We start from the raw sequence: 12,989 nt of genomic DNA, 5'->3' as shown, positions 1-12,989 counted from the left end.
TATGTCACTTTATTTTTTGTGCCTTCATTTTGTCACTTTTTTATCATGTTGTCATTGTGTTTTTGGGAACGTTTTTGTCACGTTCTTGTGGCTTTTTTGTTGCTTTTTTCATTGCGTTTTCTGTCACTTTTTCTTCGCGTTTTCATCCTTGTTTTCTACTTTTTTTCAATAACCTTTAATTTTTGTGCATAGAGCGATCATTGCAAATTAAATGGAAAAGTGTGTCCAGCCATTTGTGGTTAGCTGCTATAGACACAGGTAACTGAATAATTGGTGAGTGAACAGCACAATTTCTTTCTTACCTTGTACGACTAAACTGTAGCAACGGACTGCCCTCAGAAGTTGCGTATGTCACCCTAAGTGTCTAAAATTGCTTGAGATTTCTGGGATATTCAAAGTAGAAAATCCACGTTGGTCTCTGCTGCAGGGGCGAGTGAAGAGCAACAAAAGTAAATGTCGAGGAGTCTTACCAGGAACAAATAATGTTCCACAACAAGCAGGAATTATCTTTGGCGAACGAATAAATTTTCACGTTAACAAGCCACTGGGTTGGTGTGCTACTAAAATGTCACTCTGTTAGTCATTTTTCCAAAAGAGCGTGTCTGCAGAATCTAGTGGACAAAGAAAAATCTGTTTCTTGTGATATTTTATTAAGAAGGTGTCGTTCCCATGCGTTGCTTAGAGGGAAGTTATCGGTGCATAGTGGTAACCACACAAAGAGGTTGAGAAGAAGTTAATGCCAAACCTCTGCTTTGTTTACAGGGCTGGAAGATAAGAAGTCGAAGTAATTGTCAACCCGAAAAAGGTGTCATCTTTTTGTCTTTCAGGTAATCACCTCTTTCATCCAAATTTACCAACTCCAACCATAAGCGGTCAGTAAAAGAACAAAAGAGATGGATTAGAAGATCATCAGCAAGTATCCTCCATTTTAACATTACTGACACATGTGGTTGAAAGATATAATTCAAGAAAGTAAAATACTGCATTCAGATTAATGGCTAAAAGGAAGAAGTTTCAGCTTACTTCTTTTAGTGGGGGGTTGTGATATCTCCACTTGCAGCCACTGCCACTTTATTGTAATCTTTGATGCGATGGGGGCCTCCTAAACTGGGACAAACCGAGTGGAGCAGCACAGTGCCGGCAATAGCAGAAACATGAACACTAGTTTTACAGACAGTCTGCGCGCTGATCCTCAGAGGTGCAAACCCATTGATCATGAATCCATTTCTCGCACAGTTTTTCAGCTGTGTGGCCTCGGCGATGGCAGACAATATTTATTACAGATTCTAACTTGCTTTAAAAACTCAATCACTCCCCAAACATATAAATCACAGCTCAAAAACAAATGGCTCACGGGGGCAGGTCCCGAGCCTCGTTTACCTCCGGAAGGAAAGCTCCGGAGAGAGATATGTTTGTCTTTTTCCACTTCATTGAAGGGTGAACTCAGCGCAGAGCAATAAGAAATGGATTACCCATTCATTAAACAGGGCTGTGACACTCCTCATTGAGTTGGACAAATAACAAATTAATTTCTATCTGCCTAATTTCTCCTCTGCTCTCTGCTGAATTTTGCTCCATAACAGCAAATTACTGATAATTTCTGAACCAAGTCCCTCAACTTTTTTTTACTTTTTTTCTTTTTTCTTCAAATCGAGAAACTGGAGACAACAGCAGCCCTACTACCATAAACAAACGGATGCAAAAGCGAAAAGGAAGTCAATACCTTACTACTTTTAATGATTATAGTAGTAGCAGTCAGAGAGATTGGAGAAAACACTTTCACCTTAGTCATATTTTGATTACTTTTTGTCCACTTGAGCAGGTATATTCTGGTTTTAAATGTGGGGCAGAGTTTGATGTGTGAAATTGTTCAAAACAAAGAACAAGGTTGAGATCTCCTTCGTGTGCAGGTCGGCAGGTATGGTCCCGTTCTGTAGCGTTAGCGTGTATTGACAGGATTGTATTGATGTTTCAATTAGACACACGTTACATAGTGGTGCGGCCGGTAACACGTCTCCTGCCATCTGCTGCCTGTGCGCTGATGAACGAGGCACGCGGGGCTAATCGAGCTAACCATGAGCAATGGGGAGCCGACGAGCACATCTATAGATACATGGCCAGATAGTGTAGGTCCAGAGAAATGCTTCTTAACAAGCCAGTGTGTTGTAGTGTAACTTTGATGGTTGTTTTATGAAAAAAGCTCATGTAAATTGCTGGAAAAGACAGGTCAAGCAGTTATGGATGGTGTCATATTGAACGTTTAGCTATAGCAAAAAAAAAAGAGAAAGCAGACCTTCATAATTGTTGCAATATTTCAGCAGTTGATTCATGAGGAGTAACTTTTACTGCCGGCTCCAAAACTTTTACTCCACGAATTGACAAATGCGTGAGGTGCTTTTGGAGTTCTTGTCTTGTTAAAGGTGTGAGTGAATTGACAGTAGAATGAAAAAAAAGACTCCAGTATGATTTCTCTCTGTATTTTTTGAAGGATTGAACACTGGTCTGCGCTTTAGAATCTCCTCTGAACAGAATATGGTCTGCCAGGTTCCTTCGTGCTGGGACGGACCCGAAATAACACCGTGCATTATGCTTGGCGGCACTGTCTGCCAAAAGCACACGAATCAAACAGCTCATTGTGCGGATTACCTTGTTAATCTGATGATGCCATTGAGTTGCATTGCAGGTGTGAATGTGCCAGTTTTGCCCCTCTCTCTCTCTCTCTCTCTCGGTGTCTTTCTCTCCTCTTATTGGGGAGGTGTAGCATAATCTCTTTTAAATGCTTTCAGGGGGATAGAAGACGCGTTGAAAGGCAGCCAAAAGAAAACACTGCTATCGTGCGGAGCTTTCTCTTAACTCTGCCCGTAGAGAGGGCCCGCAGACTGGCGCCGGTGCCAGCGGAGATGCCACTTGTTGAAATATGTGACTGTATGAATAATGAAAGAGGAAAGGAAAAGTATTGCTTCAGTGACAATGACATCCATCTCTGCTGTTCACAGAAATAGGAACTTATACCTTCAGGTTGTAGTAGCGGTAGTGTAGTCGTAGTATTCAAGGCCAAATGAGTTCTTGTAGTAGTACTAATGATGGCCGTGCAACTAAACTAAACTAACTGTAGCTCCAGGTTTTTTTATAATTCTTGCACCACAGAGACGGGGATGTGCTTTTAGCAGTAGTCGTCGCCGTAGTAGTGTTACTAATAGTAGTAGCATTAATATGAAATAGTGACAGTATTGCGGTATAGTTGTGTATCTGTAGTGCATTTATTAGTGGTAGGAAGTACCTATTTATGTTCTTTGACTTTCTGAGCACTTTTATGGCTTACTCTGGCACATTTTATTGCACATTTTATTGCTTTGTCGTGTTACATGAGCAACTATTCTGTTTAAACACCCTGATAAATAATCATACCAAATGTGCCTATTGATCAGTTAGATACAAACAATGCTATTTTATTTCATTTTTTTTTGTTTTTACTGTGGGTTATCAAAATAAAAGCACATTAAGTCAGGTATGAGAAGAGACAAACCCATGTTATTTATTGGTATATTCTTTGCTTTTCTCCAACCAATACAAACACCCATCATTAGGAAATGCCTGCTGTTTTTTTTTTTTCATATTTGTTTGTGTTTGTGTTAATACTACGACTAGAGTGGTGTTAAATCATTGGTGGTAGGCTATGGCTCCTCGGTTAAGAAACTGTGCAAGTTCAGCTTTGTACAGTACAATCTTGAAGTTGCGCCATGAAGCAGTAGTTGTGTTGGCACTTGTTTTAGAACTTTAGTTGTAGCACTCATAGTTAAACGTGTAAACCTACTTAACTTTACTTAACTTTTATCTACAATCTGCATTAAGCTACACACATACATGCATGTAACACCAGCTTCTACCGAGGTCTAACTCCCAAAAGCAAAATGATAACAAAACAAAACAAAAAAAGTGATTGAACGGCACAGAAAAAGAGGCATAATCCTTCTTTTTCCACTGCTCCCAGGGGTGGTCTCCTCATCCCGGGCCTCTAAGCTCAAAGGGGGACCGAGCCCACCCCTCCTGGCTACAATGGAGGGGGGACCCGCAGGAGCCGCAGATATCCGCAGCTCTATGGAGTGGGGGGTGCAGGTTTAAGCAGGTCTTTGAGTGGCCTAATTGCGTTGGAATACCGGGGTTTGGGAGCTGGCCGCGGTGTCGGCGGGCTGCTGCTTCGCGGACGCACTCGCCAATAGAGAAATCGCACAATGCACACAATTAACGCTGTCCTACTCGTTAACTCGCTCCCCACTTTGAGTCCTCTCCAGTTTCTTTTCTTAGGGCCGATATGTCCGTCTCCCACAAGGCCCCTCCCCCTTCCCTCTCTCTCCCCATGTCGTCACTCGCCCGCTGTATTATTCCACCCATACAAACTGTCAGTCCTCTCTCGATCGCTTTGATGCACACAACAATTACAGTAGAGATGAAAGCTGGAGGGCCGGCGAGGGGCTGATTACGTAAGACACCTTGATATCTGAACGGCTAATCAAAAATGAAGCCTCAATGTCTTTGTTATTGCTTTGAAATACACTGCCCTTGAATGGAAAGTAGAGGAAGTTTTAATTCAGTACAAGCAGTACTACTTGGGCAATAAAGGACAAACGAGGACGGCAATATGTGTAGCGCCAAATACTTATTCGCGCAATGTTCTGTGATGCAATGATATCCATATCGCAATAAGTCCCAATACATCACCGAATTACGAAGATCTTCCAACTGAGAGAGGTTTGCACATGACAAGACAGCCTTAAACAACACGGCATTGTAACTTAGAAATGTGCAAATGTTCAGTTCAAGTCATGATTTGGAGTTAACTTTCATTTTAGCCTTTTGGTTCTGACTTTTTGTTTACATTTGTTGGAACTTTACTCTGTTGAAATGGTTTGTATTCCACTGATATTGCATTAGTTTTTTTCATATTGTGCAGCCCTAGAGAAAATGTTCCGCCACTTTCCCGTGCAACATTCCCTGACAAGGTTTAAGGGACTTGTATGAACAAAGAAAGATGTACTAAAATCATACAATATAGGAAAACACTCTCAGAATTGCAATGAAAATGGTCACAATGTTAAATCTTTAATGGGCAAAGATATTGCCCTTATCTGAAAACGGTACACATTCCCTTTAGCAGCAAGTTAGAGCCAGACCAAATGTAACCTTTTAACCTATATCAATTAATGAAAGATATACCAAAACATTTTGAATAAATAAATGTGTTTTGCTCATGTACAGTATTACAATAAATAGTTAAGTTAATTGTGGGCATGTCTATGAAAGTCAAAAAGGAGCAGCAGAGAGAAAGTTTCCTCATTGTGCTGTTTCCCTGCGAAAATAAGAATGAAACTTTGAGACACATGCTTCCCAGGGAAGGGAAAACCAAGAGAAGGCGTCCTATGGAATAAGTGAGTTCGATGTTCATCATCCTCCTGCATTTGAAGCACAAAACACTCGCATATTGACAGTGGAAGCCTCATTGTTGATTTTGTTTCTGTTTGTCACACAATACAAAGTAATATCCTTTTAGCGGGGATTGTTCCCCTAAGCCGTGTCTGTAATAAACCAGTAATGCTCCAAATGGGACAGTTTTTCGCTCTGTGGCACTTAATGCTAAGCTGTTAAACATCTGATTGTATAGCATTGTGTTTTATCACCTGTAATAAAGGCCGACACGTTCCCAGATGCAGCGGGGCTTTTAAACCAGTGTTTGTACAATCATTTCTTGTTCAGTTAAGTTTATAAAAGTGACCATATCGTCCTCCTTCTGCACACAGTGGTCAGTGTAGGATATGACACAAAGCTAATGATGATGGACCTACCCCGGGGCAAATTGGACCCAGTGGACTGTGCACGAAACATTTTAAAAACATATCATACTTAAGCAGCTCTGCCTTTGATTTTCTTTATTACCGGAGCCGTGTCTTAATAAAATCTAATTATTTCCGCTCGTAGGATGCTTGCTGGTGAGAAATTGGCAGCGGGCTGTGAGCTGGTACAGTACGGGGAGACAGTCACCTAATTAAAGCCTCAGAAATTGAATCTTTACAGCACACGGGTCATATAATTATCCTACTGTTAATTTAACGCTTACATTCTCACTGTTCATTTGTATTCCCTTAAATGTAGTTTGGCAGCCGCTCTCGTGCCCATTCTGACTTCTGCTGCACTGACAAGGCCCATGAGCATCCCGTGTGAGGGACTAACCCGGGACCCTGTGTCCAAATAACAAGGATCGCATCATTTATGCATTGTTAAGCCATGTAATTGAAACGAGCCGTAGTTTGCATATTACACCATTAAAATAATGTGCTTTGCGTTTCTCCCAACACGACTATTTAAGCCTGTGTGGCGATATGGTAATGCCTTGAATTACAGTCTAATTACCACAATGTTCTTTTGATTTGGCCGATTTCAGTGTTACGCCACAATAATGTTCAGTATTACCAGAATGAATTACCGAGCCGTGCCCAGAAACTTTTCCCCACTCAAACCGAGCACTTCCCGTCCGTGCAGCTGTGAATCTTACACGATTGTTATCGGCGAATGTACAGACATTAAAGGCCCAATTAGAGCTTAAATTGACGGCTGTAGTTTGGAGCAAAAAATCATTGTTTTTTCAGTGTCTTCTTTGTATTGTAGCCTTTTTTTTCTTCTTTTTTTTTGGCTGGTTTTGGATATAATCATACCACCGTGACAAAGTTGTAAAGAATGATGCAGTAGCTTCAGTAGTAGATATACAATTATTGTGGCTAATTAGTAGAATAGTGATTATCCGGAATCTCAAATGTCATGGTATTAAACTTGAGAACGCAAACAAACAAAGACAAAGAAATATAAAAAACAAAGTTAATCTGATATTTTCAAAGAATTGTTTTGAAATATTGACACTTTTAATGTGGCTTTTTATTAGCATTCTACCATTTGTATTTATTGTACTTCTGTAGAAAACGCTACTTACTACAATATGGGCTATTTTATATGTGAACTGCCTTTTCCGATTTAAACTATTTGAACTTACTACGTCTGATTCTGCACATATTCCCAACTTTACTTTTTTGTCACTTAGCAGTAGTCTCAAAAATATTTCTGTGATGATTACTTTTTGTGCCTTTTTAATTTTACTGCTCTCCGTGTTATTAAAGAAAATGTCTAATTACAATTTATGCAATTTGCATATTTCCCCAGTCATGATTTGTGGAGACTGAGGCTCTTTCGTCACTGATGTATGGTTTTAATTTGAGGCCTTTACTTCTGGTGGATGAAATTATTCTTGTTAATGTTTGGAATCATTGCGGAGTTACTTGCAATTGGCTTCTGTTCAGTTCAAACATTTTACACTTCTTTCTATACATATTTTTTCTCATTGTATTTGAGCACAGACTTTGAAATTGTTCTCATCTTTTTCAGTGTTTTGGCCTCTCCGTCTCTGAGGGGTGCTTCTCTTCAACCCCTCCCTCTCCTGTCCCGTCGAAGGCATTGTCCTGGCAGCAGAGCCTCTCTAAATAGAGGTCTTTAGACTGTCCTGGAGTAGGGGGAGCAGCAGCGACACCAACGCCCTCCTTTCATTTATACCTCTCCCTATGGCAACCAGCAGCGCCCAGCCAGGAATGTCCCCTCTCTGGACAATGTCCCGTCCTCTGAGCTAACGCCGGGGGGACGACAGCTGCCCCGCTCTGCACTGGTCTGGACTCAGGGCCTGGTCTAATCCGCCTCTTCACTTCAGTCTGTCCCCTCTCTCAGGATGAGCTTTAGGCACATACAGCAGCTGGGCATGTGCTTTGTAAATGTAAAGAATCATGGACAGCTCTCAGTGGTCAGCAGGCTAATGTGAAATGTGAAGAACAAACAAACAAAAGCCCTTTACTTCAATAAAGTGTATGGTTGTTTTTCTTAACTTTACGGTTATAATAGTTTAAAAAAAGAATTAATCTGTATGGTGTAATTGTGTTTATCATGTCAGCAGAACCATCTTAATCTCTACAATCTAGTAAATCATATATTTACTAGGAATGTGTTGTTTCTCTTCTTCTTTTGTAAAATCAACATCATTCAACATGAAACACAACTATCAATTTTGAAAGATTTCAAATATTAAGCTTTTGTTTGGTGAAAAATGTGGTCTGACTTTACCAACTGGACTTTTTGATGGGCTACCATAAGAACATAACAGAATCACCAGAACCTGAGTAAACATGAGTGAATCCAGAGATGTCCGTCCAAGGGATAGATTCCGGGTCAGACAGTAGTTACAGCAGGGTGCTGGAACACACCAAATCAAAGGAAATCAGCTGTGCCTTTACAGGCACCCGCAGCTCCGCGCACTCCTCGCCCCATGCTCCTCTCCAGCTTCACTTCCACGGCAGCCCCAGCTCGCACCTCTCCAACAAAGACCCTAGTGTTCGCGGAGACGTCCCCGCAGCCAATCGCCACTTGGTTGCCCGTGGTAACCACGTCCATCACGCTCGTGCGTCCAATGAGCAAAGTGTGGGCGGGGCTCGGTCCAGGTGCGCCTCGCGTCCGCTTGGCAGAGCGCCTGGGAGCCGCCTGTGGCAGAGAGGCTCTGTCAAATGCAACGCAGCTTCCGTGAGAGCAACCAGTCCGGCTCCGGGAGTCATGGCGACCGCAGCGTCTAACCACTACAGCATCCTTACGTCCAGCGCGTCCATCGTGCACGCGGAGCCCGGTGGCATGCAGCAAGCCACGGCGTACCGGGACGCACAAAGCCTGTTGCAGGGAGACTATCCGCTCCAGACCAACAGCCACGCGCTTAGCCATGCGCACCAGTGGATCACAGCACTGTCCCACGGAGAGGCTACACCATGGGCTGAGCAGGACATCAAGCCCACGGTGCAGGGCGCACGAGAGGACATGCACAATAACAGCTCCAGCGGCAACCTGCAGCACCAAACGCGCCACCTGGTGCATCACGGGAACCATCACGATGGTCGCGCGTGGAGGACCACGACCGCTGCGCACATTCCCAGCATGGCGAGCACAAACGGCCAGAGCCTGATCTACTCACAGCCGGGCTTCAGCGTCAACGGGCTGCTACCGGGCAGCGGCCAGGCTATGCCCCACCACAGCAGCCTCCGAGACGGGCACGACGAGCACCACAGCCCGCATCTCAGCGAGCACTCACACGCGCAGTCCCAACATCAGCACCAGCACCGGCCACAGAGCCATCATGAACACTCGGATGAGGACACACCAACGTCGGACGACTTGGAGCAGTTTGCCAAACAATTCAAACAGCGCAGGATCAAGCTTGGCTTCACGCAGGCGGACGTGGGACTTGCACTAGGAACTCTGTACGGAAATGTGTTTTCACAGACCACCATATGCAGGTTTGAGGCCCTGCAGCTCAGCTTCAAAAACATGTGCAAGCTCAAGCCTCTGTTGAACAAGTGGCTGGAGGAGGCGGACTCTACGTCGGGCAGCCCCACGAGCCTAGACAAAATCGCTGCGCAGGGTAGGAAACGAAAAAAACGGACTTCAATCGAGGTAAGCGTAAAAGGAGCTTTGGAGAGCCATTTTCTGAAGTGCCCAAAACCAGCAGCGTCGGAAATTATTTCGCTGGCGGACAGTCTTCACCTGGAGAAAGAAGTGGTCCGGGTTTGGTTTTGTAACAGGAGACAGAAGGAGAAACGCATGACGCCCCCGGGAGGAGCGCTCCCCGGGAGCGAGGATGTGTACGGGGACACGCCGCCGCACCACGGGGTCCAGACTCCGGTCCAGTGAACGCGGACTCCAGGACTCGTCCTTTGTTTTTATTTATCCCTCAAGGTTATATATAAACCACTGGACTATGACTGAAATAGTGGGTGCTTTATGTATAATAGATGCAGTAAATTACATCTGCAGTGGGTTGGTAGGGGACACATGCTGTTCTCGAAGGATACATGCCCAGCACTGTGATTTCAGTCGACGCAGTTTCAAGGTGTAGCCCCCATTGTGCATTTAAACTAAACACGGAGGGCGTGTGTGCCAAGGCTTAGGATGCGTTTGTAACCAGTTTCGAGTCACTGCGCTTACCCTGCTCTTATTTTGGCCGTGCGTAAAAGTGAAAATGGCGATTAGTTTTACTGCGTCCCGTAGTGACGAGCGGGCAGCTTGGGCGGACAGGGGGTCGTTTATTGAGCGAAGTAGTGCCCAGTGAAGGTTCTGTCCTGTGTCCAGCTGGGGGACAGCGGCCTGGGTCCCATCTGTCAGTCCAGGCCCAGGAGCAGCGTCAAAGCTGGGAAAGTGCTGGCCATACAGTGTATTTATTATTATTATTATTATTATTATTATTATTATTATTATTATTATTATTATTATTATTATTATTATTATTATTATTATTATTATTATTATTATTATTATTATTATAGCAGCAGCTCAGAGGTGAGTGAAAGGTCTTTGACCTTTCCCACACCAAACAAAAAGGCCATTATACCTTCACGTCACAAAGCCTTGAATATTGGCCCCCTCCCTGGCGATTGATTGGATTATCTGGCACTTTTCCACACACCATTGATGATGGTACAGCAGAGGGACGTAGGGCTAAAACTCTCTGAACACCTGGATTCTCTTTTGTAAATATTGTATAACTTTGAAGAAGTTTCCATTCCCTATTCCTTTTTCACTGGGGCACTTTTTGATTTTTTTTTTTCTTTTTTATAATATTTTTTTATTATACCACCCACCATATCACAACCCACTGTTGTAGATTGTTTTGACCTGTCAGTTTTTAAATTGTTTTTTTTTTTAAATATTATTATTATTATTATTATTATTATCATCAACGTAACCAATCTGTCAATTCAGTCTTTTTTATGTGGAAGGTTAATTTTTCATGCCATTACAAAAATGTTTCCAATGCATTTACGCACACGTGCCAAAATGATTTAAGAACTAAAATAAATATTATTCATTCCATTAATTTACATTTTTAAATCCAATTCACAAATCTCTGCTGTTTTATATTACATCGCATTACGCGCGGTTTGCCAAAAGGGTGTTTGTCAAAATTACAGCCCTTCTGTATTTATTGGCTGGCCAATAGAAATTTATTGATTATAATCTTTGACTTTATTGGCGGAAATAGGTTATAGTCTAAATAAACTATAAAGCCCTCCCTCCAAAAGTGCTTTTTTTCTCTCTCGGAAACATAACATACAAATATTTAAATTGATGTTTTGTCAGGTTTCTTTTTTCCATCCCATTGCAGCCATTTTGTGTTTTAGCTGCTATGTCTGGCACAAGCCTGATTTATTGTCGATTTTGCCCTCTTATTTTTTATTTTTTGTATTGCGACTGTAATTTATTCTGCAATGGCTTTTTTATAGATGACACAAATATATATGAAAATGGTAATGCTTTGTTTTAGAGCAGAGAGAGACAGATATTTTATTTAGTTCTTTCAGATGCGGATTGCCACAGTCACACAGAACGCCACCGTTCAATGTATATACATCTTTTCTCCAGAGCTATTGGTTTGGTTTTACGCACAGATCCAGGGACGGTCTGTCGTCAGCCTTTGTTCTGATCTTTTTTTTTTCCCCCAGCAGAAAACAAACCCGAATCCTCAGTAGCTTTAATTAGATCCTGGTTCAGTGGAAAATGTGGCACGTAGCTGTAGCAATCAGCCTTTTCTTTGTTTTCTTGGTGATTTAGGCTCAGTCATATTCACTGGACGAACTTGGGCTCAAGGAAGCGCTGGTGAGAAGCGCCTGATGTAGGTGCCTCATCCTGCGTCACACGGACTCTACGGACTTGCACATTTTTAAATGATGGGGTTGATATTAAACAGCTTTTTTCCAACCTGCAGCCTTTTATTATGTTCATTTCCACGGTGTGAGCCTCGCTATACGTTTGACAGCTGCGGTGCCATGCATCTATTCATTTACTGCTGGAGGAGAGTGAGTTGATGAATGGCACGTTGTAACGCCGTGATGTGTTGTTTCTGCCCCGGGCTGCTCCAGTATAACGGCTCTGACTAAAACATGCGCAGATCTGTCATCTGCAGGTTTGTGTAAGGGCCCAAACCGAGATCCAAGACAAACCAGAGACTGGTTTATAGCCAGGCCTTTCGACTTCTCTGTGCACAGCTTTTATTGTTCCTGACCTTTAACAAAACACACACACGCACACACTGAAAAACACAAAAATAGATTAAATTATTTCCAGCCTATTATTGGGGGGAAAAACAAACAAAACAGAAACGGCAAAGTTCTGTTTCACAAACAAAAGCCTATAGCTACTATTTCTCGCTGGCTTTCAAATTCAATTTAGCTTACTGTTTCTTAGTCTCCAAAATCAGCTTGTGCTGCTCTATGTTTGCCCAAATGAATAGGCTACATAAAAGTTAAAATATATAGCTAACCTATATACACGGTTGCTACTTAAGAATGTATAACCTCCCATTTGTATTGCTTCATTTTTCCCCACTAAAATCGGATGCGCAGCAAATTTTACCATAAAAAAATGTTCAAAACATTTTTTTTAAAGTTTCACAAACGTTATAGATTTATTAGCAGACCTGGGCAATGCGTAATTAAATTTTATTTAGGTCTTCTGGACAGTATACAGAATACTGGACAGTATTCCCGCAGAAAAAGACAAACCTTTGCATGCTGTTTTATTTTTTATCCAGTTGTCTCACTACATTTAGGCTTCTTTAAACCCTAATATTATTCGTGGTCGAACTAATTTCTAAATAAAAGCGACTCTTAACGACTCAGAAGAGAGATATGTGATTACGCAGCAATTGTGCACGATACCCACGATCTAAAGCTTAACTCGCCATCATTAACACAGGACCAAGATGGTCAACTTTATTGTCCCTTCAACACAGACGCCTTCAACAAAACAGCTCATAGGCCTACTTGTGGTTTTTAAAAACGTGAATTGATTTACGAGTTTGTAAGGGTAAAAACCTTTATCTGTACGTAGCTGTTATGGTTTTGTCAAGTCCCGAAAGTAGCCTA

General features: G+C 42.3%; 2 protein-coding genes across 3 annotated transcripts in view; both read left to right on the top strand.

The window, feature by feature from the left end:
• Nucleotides 1-7,948, top strand: part of LOC306966923 (uncharacterized protein) — a 153,329-nt gene extending 145,381 nt beyond the window's left edge. For both annotated transcript variants that reach the window (XR_013793135.1, XM_079561777.1), the window contains one exon: nucleotides 7,429-7,948. Coding sequence is in view for 1 of the 2 variants with exons in the window: in XM_079561777.1 (XP_079417903.1) it covers nucleotides 7,429-7,451 (23 nt within the window). In the remaining variant the exon portion in view is untranslated. The remainder of the gene's footprint in view (nucleotides 1-7,428) is intronic.
• A 111-nt stretch (nucleotides 7,949-8,059) lies between these two features.
• On the top strand, nucleotides 8,060-10,787 carry pou3f2b (POU class 3 homeobox 2b). Its single transcript, XM_079560822.1, is given in 3 exon segments — nucleotides 8,060-8,530; nucleotides 8,533-8,569; nucleotides 8,571-10,787. Coding segments are annotated over 3 exon segments (1,527 nt in total). The 5' UTR covers nucleotides 8,060-8,229; the 3' UTR covers nucleotides 9,760-10,787.
• The last annotated feature ends 2,202 nt before the right edge of the window (nucleotides 10,788-12,989 follow it).

The sequence above is a fragment of the Gobius niger genome (genome assembly GCF_951799975.1).
Source record: "Gobius niger genome assembly, chromosome: 8".
NCBI classification, from domain to species: Eukaryota; Metazoa; Chordata; class Actinopteri; order Gobiiformes; family Gobiidae; genus Gobius; species Gobius niger.
This window is presented reverse-complemented; position numbering and strand designations above follow the sequence as displayed.